The sequence below is a fragment of the Corythoichthys intestinalis genome, chromosome 8, assembly GCF_030265065.1.
Source record: "Corythoichthys intestinalis isolate RoL2023-P3 chromosome 8, ASM3026506v1, whole genome shotgun sequence".
NCBI classification, from domain to species: Eukaryota; Metazoa; Chordata; class Actinopteri; order Syngnathiformes; family Syngnathidae; genus Corythoichthys; species Corythoichthys intestinalis.
In genome coordinates, this window is record NC_080402.1 from 10,527,261 (window position 1) to 10,546,710 (window position 19,450).

Here is a 19,450-nt window from a genome sequence, read left to right on the forward strand (position 1 = left end):
ACGTCCTGTTCATGTGCTTTTGTTGTTATGGCAAAAAAAAAAACAGACACGGATTTCATTTTGGTTTGTTAGGTGGACAAAACTGTTTTAGAAGTATTGATTCATCAACAACAATCAGAAGCAATTGCATCAAAAATGCGAACAGTAAGATTTTGTTTGTAACTGAACTAGAGCTGAAACGAATACTCGAGCAACTCGAGTAACTCGAGTTTAAAAACTGATCCGAGTAATTTTATTCACCTCAAGGAATCGTTTAATTTTGCTAGCTCTAAGCATCACGTTTTGCCCGGACTACTTTTAATGCGGGACATCGCGCTGACGTCACGTGCGTAGAGGAAAAGCAATAAAAAAATACCTTACTGCAGCCGACAGCCGTTACAAACTGCGCCGACGTTGCTAAAAACTACGCCCGCATGTTGCTACGGTGTTAGCAGCCTAGCAGGTAGCGTCTGATGCGTGTCATAGATATCGCATGTATGTAGAACTAGATGCGAAATGACCGACTCGGCGGCGTTAACAAAACAGCCGCCATCTTAAAGCAGTACACTTCTCGGCGCTCATAAATAAGATTAATGTTACTTTCACTCGCTCACTTAACTTTATCCCTGCGGAGGGCTAGGTTTCTAGTCATTATGAGCACTTTCGATGCGTGGCTAACTCTTACATACAGGCTTTATTTAATCTGTGAAAACAGCGCTGTAGAGTGATTAGGGTGTAAAATAAAAACATAATAATGCTAACTGTCAATTTTAGCTCAGTAGTCATTGCTGGATAAAACACCAAGTAGCACTGGTGCCCAATGTGCTCCAATACAGCACAGCATTTACTTTGAACACTGCAAAAACTCAAAATCCTATAGGGACATACAGTTTAGACTAATTTAAAACTTAACTAGGCCTTATAGCTTGACACAAGTGGAAATTCAATTAAAACACTTAGGAAAAACACCTAACTTTTAAGTCATGTGTGTTATCAAGCGTAATGACATTTTTAGGTAAGAAATAGATATATATATTTTTTATAAGATGTAAAAGTTTTTGGAGTGAAAGCAGTGAATTAGTATTTTTTTAAGTCACATTTGAAATGCAATTATTGGCTGTTCTCAACAATGTACATCGAAAATAAAGACATTGATTGACTGAAAATGGTTCGGTATTACATGAAATGTCTTGTTTTCTCATCTATATGTATAATTGCTCTTTACCTTAAAAAAAAAAAAAAATGTTTTATCCGATTACTCGATTAATCGATAGAATTTTCAGTCGATTACTCGATTACTAAAATATCCGATAGCTGCAGCCCTAAACTGAACAGTTTCGGAACCACTTGGTTGAAAAAAAAAAAAAATTACGTATGTTGACACTACATTTTTATGCTGGCCTAAAAAAATTTTTTAAAAAAAGTGCACGTTGACGATAAATCTTTTTAAAACGGGGTACCCGCGGGTCCTTAAAAAGGCTTAAAATATCTCAAACTCCATATAATCAAGGTCTTAAATTGTCTTAAAATCAATGGAAAATTGCAGGAGGTGTTACATTTCAAGATGATGCATTTAATGCCAGTGAAATCACAGTAATACGCCGTAAAACATTTAATGGTGTTCATTTGTTATATTAATGAAATACATGAGTTTGGGAATAAAATACTGTATATTACACGGTACGTTGTCGCCATGACGCCACTTATTGGTTATGCGTGGTTGTGGAGGTGGGCGGGAATATGCATAGATTGGGAAGGGTAAATTTAGAAATATATACATGTATATAGAAGATGGTTTATTTAAGAGATGGTTGGCCCATGGTGAAAATAACAACAGTGCCTGGTAGGCATGTGCTAGTATCATGTTCTGACGGTAAAATAACTTGAAGCCAAAATATCACGGTTTCATGGTATCACGGTTTTGCAATTACAGCTCTAAAATGTGTTACTTTGAGATATCTGGGTTTTAAAAAAAACACGAAAACAATTCCATTGAATTTTATTTTTCAAAACATATTAGCAAATTGGAACATAAGTATAATGTTAAGTTAAAATGAATAATAAAAAATATCTATACACTACCGTTCAAACTTTTGAACCATAGTGTACATCATGAAAAATCCCCATATGATACACTACGGTTCAAAAGTTTGGGGTCCCTTAGACCCCAAACTGTTGAACGGTAATGTATAAATTAAATAAAATTAAAATAAAAACAGTCCTTTGAGTGAGCCTAAACCCACAGCCACAGCTCATTATTACCATCCGAACAAAAATATCACCCCCCCCCCCAAAGAAAACACGTGTGTATGACTCGTATCATGTTTTCATTAATCACACACTCTTTTTCAACACAGACAGTTGTCAGAGAGAAAAAAAAACACGTTTTACCACCGCTAGACACACTAAACACGCCGGAGTTAACCCGTGTAGCTGGTGGGAAACGTTCATGACAGTGTTTACTAGAGGCGTGCGAAATTTCCGATTCTTGGATTATTCGCAATTCGGCCGTGGAAGATTCGAGAACGATTCACATATATCCAAATTCCGATTATTGAATTATACCAGGTAAAGCGGAAGTAAAACACAGCGCGGTCTTTGGGACACAATGAGGAACGGACCGAGAGTAAATATCATGTTCAACTCATGCCGCTAGATAAGAAAAACAATCATACCTGACTGCGTCTGACAGCCGCTACAAACGGCGCCCAGTTGCTAGTTGCTACAAACATACGGCTACAGTAGCTATCATATATATGTAGAACTAGATGCAAAATGACAGACGACGTTGGTGTTAGAACATGTATTATTGTTAAGATGCGAAATGACAGACTTTGCGGCGTAAGTAAACAGCCGCCATCTTTAAACAGTAGACCTCTCTAGAAGGCTCTGTTGTAGCGAACCTAATTAACTTTTTATCTAAAATACTCCTAAATCGGCAGAATCTTGTCTTGAATCTATCTTTAAATGATGAAATAGTTTTAAAACTTTGACAAAAGTAGACAGAAGGGAAATTGTGGAATAACTGGAGCAATTTTAACAACTGTAATAGTTGATTCACAACATTAAATTAATTGAATGTAGTTTAAAGCTGCTGATACAGAATGGCAGTGCTTCTCAATTATTTTCTGTCACGCCCCCCCAAAGAAGACGTAAATGTTTTGCGCCCCCCCAAACTCTCTGCCGCCACTGTAAATAGTATCATTTGTCTATAAAATTACTGTTATAAATACGCATCTGCCTAACATTGTCCTTTTTTTCTAATAAAGAAAAAAAGTAACATAGATCAACTTATAATAAAGTATAACTTAATTAACATTGTTTTGTTTGTAACAGAGAAGACTTGACGTGCATCAATTTGCCTGAATTTTTTTTTTTTAAATTCACATCCAAACTAAAAAATACACTCAAGGTACATTTTTGACCATTTGATACAGAAAAATAAAATGTAATAAAATCAGTAAATAATAACAAATTAAAATTGATTAGAAACATTCACTCATGAGGACAATATGCCAAAAAATTTGACCGAAAAAACAAAACTGAATAAAAGAAAAAAAAAAGTGTCCTTGGACAGGACAGTTTTTATTTTTGCTGCTCACAGTATTTACCTCCTTTGCAATGGTGTGGAGTTATTTTGGAATGAGCATGCTAACAATGCTCACTGGTTTACTGATGTAACACTGACAAAGCAGGACGATTGTTGGCAATATTCGGCACGTTTTCACTGAAAAAACCAAGCGGCTTAACAATGAGATTGGGGTCTAATGTCTTTAAGTGGCGTCTTAATTGATTTGGCTTCTGGCTGTCTGCTATAACTATTTTTAGACACAGTAAACAGTGGTCTTTCATCATCACCCACTGTATTAAAAGTCAAAGCTAAAAGGCAAACGGCACGAAAAAAGCGCATTCACGGCGGCCGAGGTAGAACCGTAGGTGAGGGCGGTCGTCGTGACGATCCCAAGCCGAAAATGGCACTTCTCGGGCGGCGACGTGAGAACCGGACAAGACAGTGGCTCGCTGCGTGAGTGAGTCCGGTCGGAAAACGGCTTTCGAAAACGGCAGTAGCACACTGCTCTTCATTATCTGTTGTCTGTGTGTGCTGAGTGCTCTTCCTTAGTTCAAAAATACTGCGCGCACTCTGAAAATGAGAGCGCCACTGCCACCTACTGAGTGGATGTGCAAGTACACTTTATTCCAGTACGGCAAAAAAAAACAAACAAAAAAAAACATGTTCCCCGAGGTCACATGCGCCCCCCCCCCTGGCATCGCTCTGCGCCACCCCAGGGGGGCGCGCCCCACTATTTGAGAAGTACTGGGGACTGGAGTTTTGTATTTATTGTTATTTTTGTATATTTGTTTACTGTTATATGTTAACTTGATACTGAAATAGTAGTTTGGTTTAGCATGAGAGGATTTTTGAACAATTTTGGAACTAATGTACAAAACATAAAAAAAAAAAAAAAAAAAAAAGGAGGGGGGGTGCATCAATAATCGTTTTATAATCGAATCGGAGCCTCTGAATCGTAATCGTAATCGAATCGTTAGTTGCCCAAAGATTCCCAGCTCTAGTGTTTACGCACCTTTAATTTTGTATAAATGCGAAATCATATTGGCGGTATTGCCTCCACGGCAACCACCCTCCGCAAACATGTTTTACCCTCCTCCACTAAGCCGCGGCCGTCTGTCACTTTTCTGTAGCCGAAGTATTCCTATACCAGCGATTCCGCTTTCTTTGATGGGGGGAAAAAGTTCAGGAGTTTCACCTCCTCTAGCCACTGACACTGAGCAACAACCGGTGGGGGAGGGTTGAGCCTCTCAGCTACAAGCAAGGGATTTCTCTCTGCATTTTGGAGACATAAAAAATAGCCAATACCTTGGGGACGGTATGATGGAAACTTTTTGTGGTTTTGAAACTGAGTTTTTTTCTTCATCAGAAATTGTTGCAACAAGTTTTGGTCTTAAATTATATATTAAAGTCTTAAAAGTGTCTTTAAAAGCATTAAATTTGACCTTTAAAATGGTGCAATAAAACTGTATAAACCTTTAATTTATTACTATTCACTTTTTGTTCATGCTCTGCTATTTTGAAAAGTAAAGTCATCCCATCTCGGAAACTCGGGTATCATAAAAAATCATTACAGTTTTCCATTAGAAAATACCACTTGAAGGTGCATCAAACTGCAATTTTTGACTCGACAAGTGGTATTTACCATAATTATGACATCACAAGAAGGCAGCATTATTAATACTGCTAAGTGGTAAATGCAATGTCCTTACAGCTGACTGCTGCATCAAATGTAACGTTATAGTTCTGCAATGTGTTTTTTTGTTTATCTTCAGCCGTTACTTATGATTCGACTAAATGGCCATTTTCCAGCCTCTCATTTTTTCTCACAAAACAGTCAGTCCACAAAAAGCCTCCCCCGCATGTTTGCAGCATTTCTTCAAATGAGCCTGTTGTATCGGTAGTTAGTAATGAAAGTGCCATGCTGGTTTTAAAAATGTTCTTAAAAGGTTTAACATACAGGGAGTTCACAAATGATTAAAAGAGATGCTCTACCTGAGTTTTCTCCTAGAGAAAATAGGTGATGTTTGTTAAATCTGTATGGTGGTCATCAATGTGCGAGAACTCTTAATTCATCTGAGGAAGTGTTTACGTTTTTCGGTGCTGCTGTTTTGGTTAGCAGCAGTGTTGAAATGCATATCTGAACGATAGTGACATTATTCACAAGTATGGAGCTATTGAAGGCTTTTTTGGGGGCGAAATATGTCGCTATGTACTAGGGCTGGGTGATATGGCCTTAAGTACTTATCACGGTAAATTGAGCAGCTTTACCTCAATAACGATAAATGACGATAAATTCGCCCGAGCGGACTGTTACATAATTTGAAAATCCGAATCAACGCATGAAATACAAATTGACCGTTTCTCGTTGATTTATTAACCAGCTTTCATTTTAAAATATTTAACAATTGTACATGCAATGGAAACATTAAGTAAACAATAAGCTACACAATAACAATAACAGCTTGTATGACTTGAACAATGTCCAACATTATAAATATTAGGGCTGTCAAAATTATCGTGTTAACGGGCGGTAATTAATTTTTTAAATTAATCACGTTAAAATATTTGACGCAATTAACGCACATGCCCCGCTCAAACAGATTAAAATGACAGCACAGTGCAATGCCAACTTGTTACTTGTGTTTTTTGGAGTTTTGTCACCCTCTGCTGGCGCTTGGGTGCGACTGATTTTATGGGCTTAAGCACCCATGAGCATTGTGTAATTATTGGCATCAACAATGGCGGGCTACTAGTTTATTTTTTGATTGAAAATTTTCCAAATTTTATTAAAACGAAAACATTAAGAGGGGTTTTAAGATAAAATTTCTGTAACTTGTACTAACATGTATCTTTTAAGAACTACAAGTCTTTCTATCCATGGATCGCTTTAACAGAATGTTAATAATGTTAATGCCATCTTGTTGATTTATTGTTATAATAAACAAATACAGTACTTATATACCGTATGTTGAATGTATATATCCATCTTGTGTCTTATCTTTCCATTCCAATAATAATTTACAGAAAAATATGGCATATTTTATAGATGGTTTGAATTGTGATTAATTACGATTAATTAGTTTCTAAGCTGTAATTAACTGGATAAAAAATTTTAATCGTTTGACAACCCTAATAAATATCAATATGGCCACTGTGCAAAAATGTCATTGTAACACAAATGACTTTCAGCAAGAGGGGCTTGAACAGTACACTTCAAACAGAGGACCGAGTATCAGACAACTTACTGTTAATGCACCCCTCCCCCCCAAACAATTTAAGATATACTGCTCTAACTCTTATGGCAATGAAACATTTAAGATTTTATGATGACAGCAATGACACAGAATTAAGCAAGCACATACAGAAAAATAGCTGTGGCCATTAAACGGTCATATTATAGGCTACACTGTTGGATTTTACTTTGTGCTGAATGCTGTACCATTATAAAAGCTAGAGGCGTGCGAAATTTCCGATTCTAGATTATTCGCGATTTGCCCGTGGAAGAGTTGAGAACGATTCACAAACATCCAAATTCCGATTATTGAATTATACCAGGTAAAGCGGAAATAAAACTCTTCAGGACACAATGAGGAACGGAGCGAGAGTAAATATCATGTTCAACTCATGCCGCTAGATAAAAAAAAAAACAATAATACCTGACTGCGGCCGTCAGCCGCTACAAACAGCAGCCAGTTGCTAGTTGCTACAAACATACAGCAACATATGGCTATGGTAGATATCACATATATCTAGAAGTAGATGTGAAATGACAGACAACGGCTGTGTTAGATCATATACCAAGAACTAGATGCGAAATGACAGATTTTCCCGCGCTAGTAAACAGGCGCCATCTTAAAGCAGTAGACTTCTCTAGAAGGCTCTTTTGTAGCGAACCTAATTACTTTTCATCTTTAAAAAAAAAAAAAAAAAATCGGCAAAATCTTGACTTGAATCTATCTTTAAATGATGAAACAGTTTTAAAACGTTCACGTCGAAAGTAGACAGAAGGGAAATTACGGAATAATGGGAGCAATTTAACAACTTTAATGGTTGATTCACAACATTAAATTAATTGAATGTAGTTTAAAGCTGCCGATACAGAATGGGGACTTGAGTATTTTATTTACTGTTTTTAACGGTTAACTTGATTCTGAAATACCGTAATTTCCTGAATATAACGCGCACTTTTTCCCCCCAAAATCAACTTGTAAAATCATGGTGCGCATTATAAACGGGTACATGGATGGAGACAGAAATATATATATATTACATATATATAAACCGTTTTTTTTGTTGTTGTTGTTTTGACCTGGCCACGTTGTGTTGAAGAAACGTATACGGCGACCCGTTGCCGACCATTACGGTACATGACGTCACCATTTTGTTTCGGTAATACTTCACTCTGATTGGCCGAATGATTTCGTCTGTGTTAAATTCTGCTTTTTTCACTCTTCATAAAGCACAGAATTTAGTTTCTTGAACTCATTTGAGTCAACGTTTATTGCAGCTCCGCAACTCGGACCATAACAAACGTAAGCACACAGACTTCCTGTGTCCGTCAACTATATCTGTCCCTCGGGAAACTCAAACCCAAATAACAATAGTGCCTATTGTTACTGTCGTGTCGACAGCGATGAGCTCTCACGGATTTCCAACTTACGTTCTCACTTTCATTTTACCGTATCAATCCATGGAAGAAACATTTATTCATCATGATGAAACGAGCGCGTTATACAGCAGCCTTTAAAAGAAAAGTCACATCTGTTTTGTTTTCTCCTAGATTCTGGTAAGTTGGAGAAGTTGTCAAATCATATTATTACGGTAAATATTGTCAGTTTATGGTAATGTTTTGAACTACCAATATGCTATGCTTGTGCTGTGTTTCACCAGTCAGTAAAATGACATTTCTGTATCTGTACACGAGCTCTGTTTTCATGATTTATAATTGGATCAGAGCCTCTGAATCGTAATCGAATCGTTAGGTGCCCAAAGGTTCCCACCTCTAATAAAAGCTATCAGAGAAATCACACACAGATACAAATAACGTGACAAACTGATTTCTGATAGCCCAATTCACTCATTAAGTTCAGCCGCTTTGACAAGGTTAGAGCCGCTGTCACAGGTGGTGATGGCGACTTCACGTCCCACGCAGAGAACATTTTCTGAGCGATCATTTCACCCATCCGGTCGTCCGAGAAATAGGCTGTATCCAGCAGTTCCCACATGTTGTCTATGAAATGGACCGTCAAACTGATGTAGGGCTCCATGGTTCGTCGTTATTCAAAAATCCAATTTTTTTCCAGACATTCTATGTCAAGTTCTTTCCTTGCACCAGCACCACACTATGAATCTCGACTAACGCTATACTCGAAATGCCTGTGGTCTGGCTACCAGTAGCTGTTTCAGTATCATCTGACTCCATCACATTCACTTGTGGCGTTAGCCGCTAGCGTTAGCGTACCGGGCTTCTGTTTGATGTCCTGATAGCCAAGTGACTTCACATGTAAGCGTACTGGCTTTCTTAACCCTTTAACACCAAACGTATCGGCAGCGACGCGTTCACGCATGTCATCTTTGAAGCTTCGTCATGCTGTAATTACTTCACCCACGTGCCGCTGGTTAGTCTCATTTGAAAGTGCGGAAGTTGATGTCCACACCAGTTTTTATTTGAAGTCAATCGACCAAGAAAAACGGGAGATAATGTCATTTGAGTTTTATAGTTTTACTGCACTCATAAATATGCATTAAAACGCTGCATGGACCATGTATCTATCTCCATATTTCCATCATTTCTTGTCTTTTTTCAAAACCGAAAGCAGCACAAAAGACTACATATCCCAAGATCCGTTGTGATGTCAAGAAGGACGAACCGAATGTGAACATTTTTAATAAATTGCCGAGCTAGGCGCCAACTAATGAAAAGGAGGCATGAACACCGGTTGGATTGCGCGAGTGACTTTGAAACGTGCTGAGCCCCCTGAGACCCAACGAACAAACTGCTCTCACTAAATTAATGGAGTGCATATCCGATGTGAAGCAGTGGCTAGCACAAAACTTTTTACATCTTAACGAAAGCAAAACTGAATATATTACTTTTGGCACACCTTCTATGTTAAATGCCCTTGAGCCCAACCCTGGCACTCTGGCTCCCTTTTTTAAAACACATGTTAAAAATCTCGGAGTGATATTCGTTTGCAGGCTCAACTTTGAAAAACAGATTAGTTCTGTTGTAAGAGCAAGTTTTTTCCAGCTCCGTCTCTTGGCCAAAGTGAAGCCTTTTCTTACTCGCCACGACCTGGAAAAAGCAATTCACGCTTTTATAAGCTCAAGGCTGGATTACTGCAACGCACTTTATGTTGGTCTTTCTAAATCCTCGGTTTCTTGTCTCCAACTTGTTCAAAATGCTGCTGCTCGATTTTTAACAGATACACCTAGACGTGAACATATTACCCCCGTGCTATCATCGCTCCACTGGCTTCCAGTCCATTTTAGAATTGATGTTAAACTTTTACTGTTTGTTTTTAATTCTATCAATGGCCAGGCTCCTTCTTACTTATCAGAAATTTTAACCATCCGTAACTCTGGCAGGAGTCTTCGCTCTACCGGCCAACTTCATTTGCAAGTCCCAAGGTCCAAACTCAAACAGTGGGGAGACCGATCTTTTGCGGTTACTGCACCCAGGTTATGGAATAGTCTTCCCCCTGAAATCCGCACCACTACAAATTTGGGCCTTTTTAAATCTCGTTTAAAGACACACCTTTTTAGACTCGCCTTTCCCCAAGATTAGTTTAGCCTGGTTTTATTTCTTTAGGGTTTTTAATGTTTTCGGATTTGATCTGTTTTATTGTTTTGTTTGCTGTCTGACTAATCGTGATGCGTTGTTTCGTTTCTTTTTTCTTTTCTTTTCTTCCTAATGTCATTGTATAATACTTTCCTGCCTTTTATTTACTATGTGCCATGTTTGTCTTTGTTGTAAAGCACTTTGGGGACCTTTCGGGTTTTGTAAAGGGCTATATAAATAAATTTGATTTGATTGAATTTGATTTGATTTGAATGAATCGAAAACTAAATTTAGCGCAAGCTAATGCATTTTTTCATCAACTCAAGGAATATGATGAGCTGTATTTGTCGTTTTCCTCGGATTAGTCGGCGTCTCAGCAAGTAGAAGTCACAGCAGCGCTCAAACGGCAGAAGAGTAGGCTGTGTGACGTTCTACGTGACGCAGCTCAGCGACCTGTTCAAAAACAAACTTTATTGAGTGCGCAAAAAAAAAAAAAAAAAATATCGGGTCGCATGCCTGAAAAAATTGAATTGAACTGAACTACTTGTCAATATTTTTGAAAATACTTTTTTTCAATGTTATATACAGTGCCTTGCAAAAGTATTCGGCCCCCTTGAATCTTGCAACCTTTCGCCACATTTCAGGCTTCAAACATAAAGATATGAAATTTAATTTTTTCGTCAAGAATCAACAACAAGTGGGACACAATCGTGAAGTGGAACAACATTTATCGGATAATTTAAACTTTTTTAACAAATACAAAACTGAAAAGTGGGGCGTGCAATATTATTCGGCCCCTTTACTTTCAGTGCAGCAAACTCACTCCAGAAGTTCAGTGAGGATCTCTGAATGATCCAATGTTGTCCTAAATGACCGATGATGATAAATAAAATCCACCTGTGTGTAATCAAGTCTCCGTATAGATGCACCTGCTCTGTGATAGTCTCAGGGTTCTGTTTAAAGTGCAGAGAGCATTATGAAAACCAAGGAACACACCAGGCAGGTCCGAGATACTGTTGTGGAGAAGTTTAAAGCCGGATTTGGATACAAAAAGATTTCCCAAGCTTTAAACATCTCATGGAGCACTGTGCAAGCCATCATATTGAAATGGAAGGAGCATCAGACCACTGCAAATCTACCAAGACCCGGCCGTCCTTCCAAACTTTCTTCTCAAACAAGGAGAAAACTGATCAGAGATGCAGCCAAGAGGCCCATGATCACTCTGGATGAACTGCAGAGATCTACAGCTGAGGTGGGAGAGTCTGTCCATAGGACAACAATCAGTCGTACACTGCACAAATCTGGCCTTTATGGAAGAGTGGCAAGAAGAAAGCCATTTCTCAAAGATATCCATAAAAAGTCTCGTTTAAAGTTTGCCACAAGCCACCTGGGAGACACACCAAACATGTGGAAGAAGGTGCTCTGGTCAGATGAAACCAAAATTGAACTTTTTGGCCACAATGCAAAACGATATGTTTGGCGTAAAAGCAACACAGCTCATCACCCTGAACACACCGTCCCCACTGTCAAACATGGTGGTGGCAGCATCATGGTTTGGGCCTGCTTTTCTTCAGCAGGGACAGGGAAGATGGTTAAAATTGACGGGAAGATGGATGCAGCCAAATTACAGGAACATTCTGGAAGAAAACCTGTTGGTATCTGCACAAGACCTGAGACTGGGTCGGAGATTTATCTTCCAACAGGACAATGATCCAAAACATAAAGCCAAATCTACAATGGAATGGTTCAAAAATAAACGTATCCAGGTGTTAGAATGGCCAAGTCAAAGTCCAGACCTGAATCCAATCGAGAATCTGTGGAAAGAGCTGAAGACTGCTGTTCACAAACACTCTCCATCCAACCTCACTGAGCTCGAGCTGTTTTGCAAGGAAGAATGGGCAAGAAAGTCAGTCTCTCGATGTGCAAAACTGATAGAAACATACCCCAAGCGACTTGCAGCTGTAATTGGAGCAAAAGGTGGCGCTACAAAGTATTAACGCAAGGGGGCCGAATAATATCGCACGCCCCACTTTTCAGTTTTTTATTTGTTAAAAAAGTTTAAATTATCCAATAAATTTTGTTCCACTTCACGATTGTGTCCCACTTGTTGTTGATTCTTGACAAAAAATAAAAATTTTTATATCTTTATGTTTGAAGCCTGAAATGTGGCGAAAGGTTGCAAGGTTCAAAGGGGCCGAATACTTTTGCAAGGCACTGTATATATTTTTCTTCACTATGAATCTTTTCAATTTTTATATAGATGTGTGTTCGAAAAGCTTGATTGCATGTACGTATACTTTAGATAAGGTGATGGGTATAAAACCTAACTTCACAAAGAGATATCCTCCAACCCCTTTTTGTGTTAGATGATATATATATTTTTTTCTCACTATTTTGCACTGTAAATAACCTGTTTTGACCATAGTATGTGTAAAGGCCAAAAACGCCTATGACCATACCCGCTGTTTGTGTTGAATAGTCAAACATAAAACTATGCAATCTTATTTTTTTCTATTGAATGTTTATCCTAACAAGTTGAATAAATATTATCAAGCTTCAAAACTGTTGGTCGAGCATGTTTGGTTGTCAATGGGACACCAACATTACAAATTTTGAAAAAATATTTTGGGATTTTTTTGTCTTTTTGGGTCCAAAATGTGGATTATAATTGGTCAGTGAAGAAAACAACAGTTTGGACATGAAGTTCAAGGTGTCCTGAAAGAAGGGACCCAACTTGGCCATTGTGAACAATTATTTCTTTGAAATATAAAGGCAACATCAAATGCATGCAAATTCGGTCAAAATAGTCTTAGTTAAAGGGTTAAAGGGGAATGAGCATAGTGGAACAAACATAGTCGATGGTCAAAATTACTTTGGTCATCGTGAACCATCTCAGTAAAGTTAAAATTTTGGTAAACCACCCGGCTCTACTCTGTGCATAAATTTCAACCACAAAGTTAACTGTTTTTTTTTAAAAAAATGGCATCAAATTCTTAGTATTTATATATTCTCTTGCAGGGAAAATGTCAAACATCCGCACAGTTAGGAAGAGGCAGCAGCTGAATAACTTGGTTGCCATGGTGACCCAACTAGCCAAACCAGGATGCACTGTTGTTGATTTCTGCAGTGGAACAGTGAGTTTATATATTTTTTCATTTTTTTAAATTCCAGCCATGTTGTGGAAGCAGCTAAAAAAAAATTTTTTTTTCATTTATTTATTTATTTTTTCTATTTAATATTTTTACTGGCTGCAGACCATATTTTCACTAGAAATTAAAGCCATGACTTTCTGTAACTCCTTTACTTTTTGCTGTAAGGGCCACGTGGGGATTGTTTTGGCCCATGCCCTCCCACAGTGTCAGGTAACCTTGTATGAAATTGTGTAAAGTCAAAGCGAGTCACCACCAATTATTGACAAAAACGATGTTGTTTCAGGTCATTCTCATAGAAAATAAGGAAGAATCTCTGATCAGGGCGCACGTTCGCAGCGCTGAGCTCGGACTAGAAAACATTGGCTTCATTCAGGCCAACTTGGATTATTTTACTGGACCCTTTCATGTCGGGGTGAGTTGACATTTTTCATCAATTTCTTACATGTCATCAGGATTATTTTTGTTTTCGCTAATTTATGAAATGAGTGTCGCACAAAAAGTTTTGTGTACGCCAAATCCAGTATATAACCTAATTAGGGCTGCAGCTATCGAATATTTTAGTAATCGAGTAATCGACTGAAAATTCTATCGATTACTCGAGTAATCGGATAAAATATATATATTTTTAGGTGAAGAGCAATTATAAATATACATGAGAAAACAAGACATCTCATCTAATATTGAACCATTTTCAGTCAATCAGTGTCTTTATTGTCGATGTACATTGTTAAAAAACAGCCAACAATTGCATCTCAGATGCAGGGGTCGCGTTAACCGAATATTTTCCGTCGTTGACCGGTTTTTTAAAACGGTGACGGAAAAAACTGAAGTCCATCTGTCATTTTGACAGGTTGCAATTCACACCCCAGACCACAGGGTGGCGAGTGAGCATATTAATTAGCTATTGTCTCTCTTGATGCATGACGTCGTTGGCCTTACTCGGAAAAATGTCAAGGCAACTGAGTGTTTGCCTGGCACGGCCAGACTGTTCTCCCTGTATTTTTCAAACACTGAGAGAAAAGTCTGGGACACAGCCTCTCGAGTAGGTACAAAATCAATCGACAAATCGGATTTGTTTATCTGCGTGACGTGTTCTTCACGAGCAACGTTACTCTTGCGCGCCGAAAGTCGTCTCTACATCAACACGAATGGCGACGGGAGAGCCAAGAATATGTTCCAATCCGCGGTTAAATTCAGTTTTAAATGAGCTAAAACACATCGACACGAGCCATTGACAACAGTCTGTCTTGCGCTAGCCATGTTGAATAAACTCCGTTCTCCTCGTATGTTTACTTCCGCGCGCAAGTCCCTCGTCGCTTTGCTAACGGCACGTCTGCCCGTCGCTGATTGGTGCACTCTGCTGTCTGTTTGCCTCTTGTTAAGCTTGTTTGGACGGAATATTAATTAAAAATGAATGAAAACTAAATACTATTGAATATGTCATTATTATCATTTTAAAAATGTAAGTGACGGGTAAAAATAGATTATGACCGGATTTTTATGACACTGTCAGTCAAAATGACAGACAACGAAAAAGTCTAGCGCAACCTCTGCTCAGATGTAACTAGAATAAAAAAAAGACTAATTCACTGCTTTCACTCAAAAAACTTTTAGATCTTATTAAAAAAAAAAATCATATATACTGTATAATACTGTATAATACACTGCCAGTGGGAATTGGCAGTGTATCAAATACTTGTTCTCCCCACTGTATATATATTAGATATATTTCTTACCTAAAAATGCAAGAACAAGAATGGCGACCTATCACTTAAAATAATTTTACAAACTTTGTTAAAACGAAAACATTAAGAGGGGTTTTAATTAGGCCTGTCGCGATAACAAATATTAGTGTGCGATAATTATTCTCATAAATTATTGCGATATGCGATATTATTGCGCCCCCCCAATTTTTTTCAACCAATTTACAATAACAACAATAAAAAACAACAATATTGATACCGCACAGCACCACAGAATAAATAAAATGTGTTAAAAAAATTAAAAAAGAGAGAGAGAAAAATTGCACTTGATAACTTAAGCATTTAGGCAAATGAAAACTTTTCCCCGTCATAGCTTCTGCAATGGTGTTCCATAGGGATGCAACGATACAGTTAAGTCACGGTTCGGTACGATTTTTGATACGGGGGTCACGATTTTCGATCCGATTCAATACATTTAATGCTCTGTTAAAAAAATATAACAATTATGTTTTTTTTTCTTTTTTTTTTTTCTTTCTTTTTTTTTTGCTAGCGAGCAAAAATTAAATTGCCATCATATAAGCATGCATTTTAGTGCATAATATTTACTGTATGTGCTTACTTCTTACTGATCTGAAAAATGTTTGTACAAAAGTGCTGAGAACAATCTTTACTGTTTGTAAAGTGAGGCAAGGCACACTGTTGATTGCTACAGCTTTCTTAGCAGCTAGGTTTACTACATGAGCAAGACATCCTATTTGTGGTCCGAATCCATCTGTGTCACGTACTGAATTAACAATATTTGCAACATTATCTGTAGTCACTAGAATGGAATGATTTGGCCTTCCTAACTTCCATTCAGTCATGACAGTTTAGAATTTATCGATGTAGTATATGGACTACGTAACCCATAATCACTCTGTGCTCACGTAGCCAATGGCATGGGACGTAGCACATCTAGTGTGCCATTTCATGATATCTAGTGTGTGCGCGCATTAAAAAAGTTAACAAGCGCCGCTGAAGTCACGTCTGCTCATTACTACACAACACCAGGATATGACACAGCGCTCTTAATTTCAATCAGCTGTTTATTGTCAAAGCGAGGTTGTTCGTAGCAGCCTAGTCGGTAACAATGTTTTGGCGGACTTCGTTGTAAATATCCGGCGTTGTGCCGAAAAACAGCCACCCGCGTGAAATGTCACTCCTGACGGGAGCGCCCACACGTCAACGACACCGGCGCGCTGTAGATGGTCCACAGTCACTCCGGAGCACTGATGCGGCCGGTATACATTGAACAACAGGATATAATGGGAACGATTGGCTCCGGCGCTAGTTTTTGCCGGACTTGGAACGAAGATTCATTTTGCGCAGTTGGTAACGAACTTTTAACAGCACGTCTGCCGCACGCGCGCACGCACGTGCACGCGAGGTGATAAATCGCAGCGGAAAAATTACCGCCTTCATTTTTATATATCGCGCGATAGATGGAATTATTGCATATTACGACAGGCTTAGTTTTAATATCAAATTATAACTCATATTAACATTTATCTTTCTTCTAATACTTGTTTTAAAGATCGAGGATCACTTTAATATTACAAAAAAATTTTGATTTTACTTATTTTTTTAAATTTCGTCTAAAACTAGTCAAGTGACTATATTTGGTATATTTGGTAATAAATTTAAAAAAAAAAAATGTAATCCCATAAAGACCTAATGTCCACATAAGTGGGCATCACATTTTGGTCACAATGGTCATAATATTAACATTTGGTATACAAGTGTGCCTAAAACTATTCTAAATAAAATAATAAATTGTAGAATGTTACTAAAAACTACATTACCGCATTTTCCGCGCTATAGGGCGCACCTAAAAGCCTTCAAATTTGTCAAAAGCCAAAAGTGCATTTTATAATCCGATGCACTCTAATTTATTTTAGTATTTTTAAACTAAGTATTATGACGTAAATTTGATTGATTGATTGGTTGGTTAGGGTTAGGGTTTTGGTTGGTTGGTTGGTTGGTTGGTTGGTTGGTTGGTTGGTTGGTTGGTTGGTTGGTTGGTTGGTTGGTTGGTGAAATCCGAGTTACACGGATATTCGGATTAACTCGCTAACATGGAACGGAACTGTCGTAATTTAAAGACTACTAGTACTACTAGCAGGGAATCGGACAGTGTGCCGCGGCGAAATTGTTTCATACCAATTTTTTAAAACAGCATTTATTTTTTCCCAAGATCCATAACAATGATCTATTTGCAAAGTTTACATCTGATCTGCACCTGATTTTCCTGGATTAAAAAAAAAAAAAAAAACAATTTGAGGGCTCTTTCATAAGGGAAATCAACAATAGGTGGTCACATTTATAGTCAATGTGAGGCACGGTTCCAGGTGGTCACTCTGCAGCCGGTTCCTTAGGTCTCTCTGCACCTGCACAATAATTTAAATAAAAAAGAGAGATCTTGGGAATGAAGTAGAGCAGGGTGATAAACCGAAAATTTATCGTCACCGAAATTCTTCACGATGACCGACGTAATTTTGACCATGTCGGTAAATTCGATAATTTAATAAAACAACAAAATAAAGTCTTTCATCCCGCTTTGACTCTGTGTTGTTCGGCTATGTTCATTCCCCTTCAAGAAAGCAGACAGTGTGCTTATGTATGGAGTCACGTGGTTTTCAGGAAGCCAAACAAACAGAAGCCCGGTAGGGTAACGCTAGCGGCTAACGCTACACGTAAACGGGATGGAGTCGGGCTTAAGTTAGCTTCGCCAAACTTTCACCCGACATTAAGTAAACTCTTGCCGTGTTCCAGAAGGGCTTTCACCCGCTGTCCTCCCTGGTTCTCACGATTTCAGGAGAGGATGCTTTCAGTGCTTTCTTCTGGTAGCCAAGCCACAGGCTAACGCTAGCGGCTAACAGCGGCTACAAATGAACGTGAAAGAGTCGGATAGCGGCTCTAACCTTGTCGAAACGGCTGAAATTAATGAGTGGACTGGGCACGGACTTCATGTGGCAATCATCATGTCACGTTATTTGGCATCTCTGTGTGATTTCTCTGAAAGCTTTCATGATGGTAAAGCATTCAGTGTAAAGTATAATCCAACAGTGAAGCCTTTATATAATATGACAGTTTAATGGCCACAGCTATTTTTCTGTATGTGTTTGCTTTATTCTGCCATCATAAAACCTTAAATGTTTCATTGGCATCAGAGCAATACAGCTTTAATCCGGTTGTGTCTGTGTAGGGGTGCATGTATTAAAAAATGTTTTGGGGGGAAAAAAAACAACAAAAAACTGAAACCTTGACGTAAACACTTGTGTTGAATAATTGGAATGGAATGGAATTTTATTATCATCATCATCGGTATCATTGACAATCATTGACAATACAAAATGTGATATGATTTGCTCGAAGGAACCGAAGAAGAAGACAAAGGCGGACGAGATGAAGCATATGCTTATCAGTTTCCCGTCCCCCATACAACCAAAGACGCACATTCAGGCATGGAACATACATCAAAACTGTACAATAACACAATCAACAATCTGGGTTTAGTAACTTAGCGTCCAGTCAAGAAGCTCAATTAATTTCAGGGCGTACAAGGTTATGGCTCTGTCATGTCCCTGACATTTTTGCATCTGTTTGCTGTGGAACATTTTGTTGTGGCTATGTGTGTGGCAAAAGTGATTATGCGTTATCACAGCTGGTGTGAGCAGCGACTCAAAATGCTTTTCTTATAAGTCTCTTAAAAGGATACATTGCTAAGGTGTACACGGTGATCACTGTAACAGTTTCATCAGACATGAATGTATAAAATCAAACAACATGCTGTACATATTTTATCCCAAGATTAATGTCTCCTCAACAAAAAACATGCGTATTATTCGTTTTATACAGTATCTTTTCCATATACTCAGTAAACTAGATGTTTGAATCAGGAGCTCGGTAGACACAGCAGATAATTATGTTTTTACATTTTGGGATAAGGAGCTCAATTGTAATACATTACAGGAGATTGTCAATCATAATTGCAACACCCCCTCCCCCCTTAGATGCCCGATTCATTTGTGTCATGTTATATCCGTGCAAATTAAAGTCAGAGACTTTGTTATCTTGAGTAAATAATACTTAATGTGTTCAAGATTCTTGTAGAGACTCCTGCCGTTGATGTCATCATTAATTTTCAAGTGAGCTCAGTTGGTCAAGACTCGTAGTAGCTTTAATCTTCATATCTTGCATCTTGACAAGGATCCTGCAATCCGAG

At 38.2% G+C, this 19,450-nt stretch overlaps 1 protein-coding gene across 4 annotated transcripts in view; it reads left to right on the forward strand.

The window, feature by feature from the left end:
* The window catches only part of gstcd (glutathione S-transferase, C-terminal domain containing), a 132,938-nt gene that overhangs the window by 78,521 nt on the left and 34,967 nt on the right, over nucleotides 1-19,450 (forward strand). For 3 of the 4 annotated variants that reach the window (XM_057842650.1, XM_057842648.1, XM_057842647.1), the window contains 3 exons: nucleotides 13,350-13,465; nucleotides 13,649-13,693; nucleotides 13,767-13,895. In XM_057842650.1, coding sequence (XP_057698633.1) covers nucleotides 13,350-13,465; nucleotides 13,649-13,693; nucleotides 13,767-13,895 — 290 coding nt within the window. The remainder of the gene's footprint in view (nucleotides 1-13,349; nucleotides 13,466-13,648; nucleotides 13,694-13,766; nucleotides 13,896-19,450) is intronic. The other variant, XM_057842649.1, reaches the window with a different exon arrangement.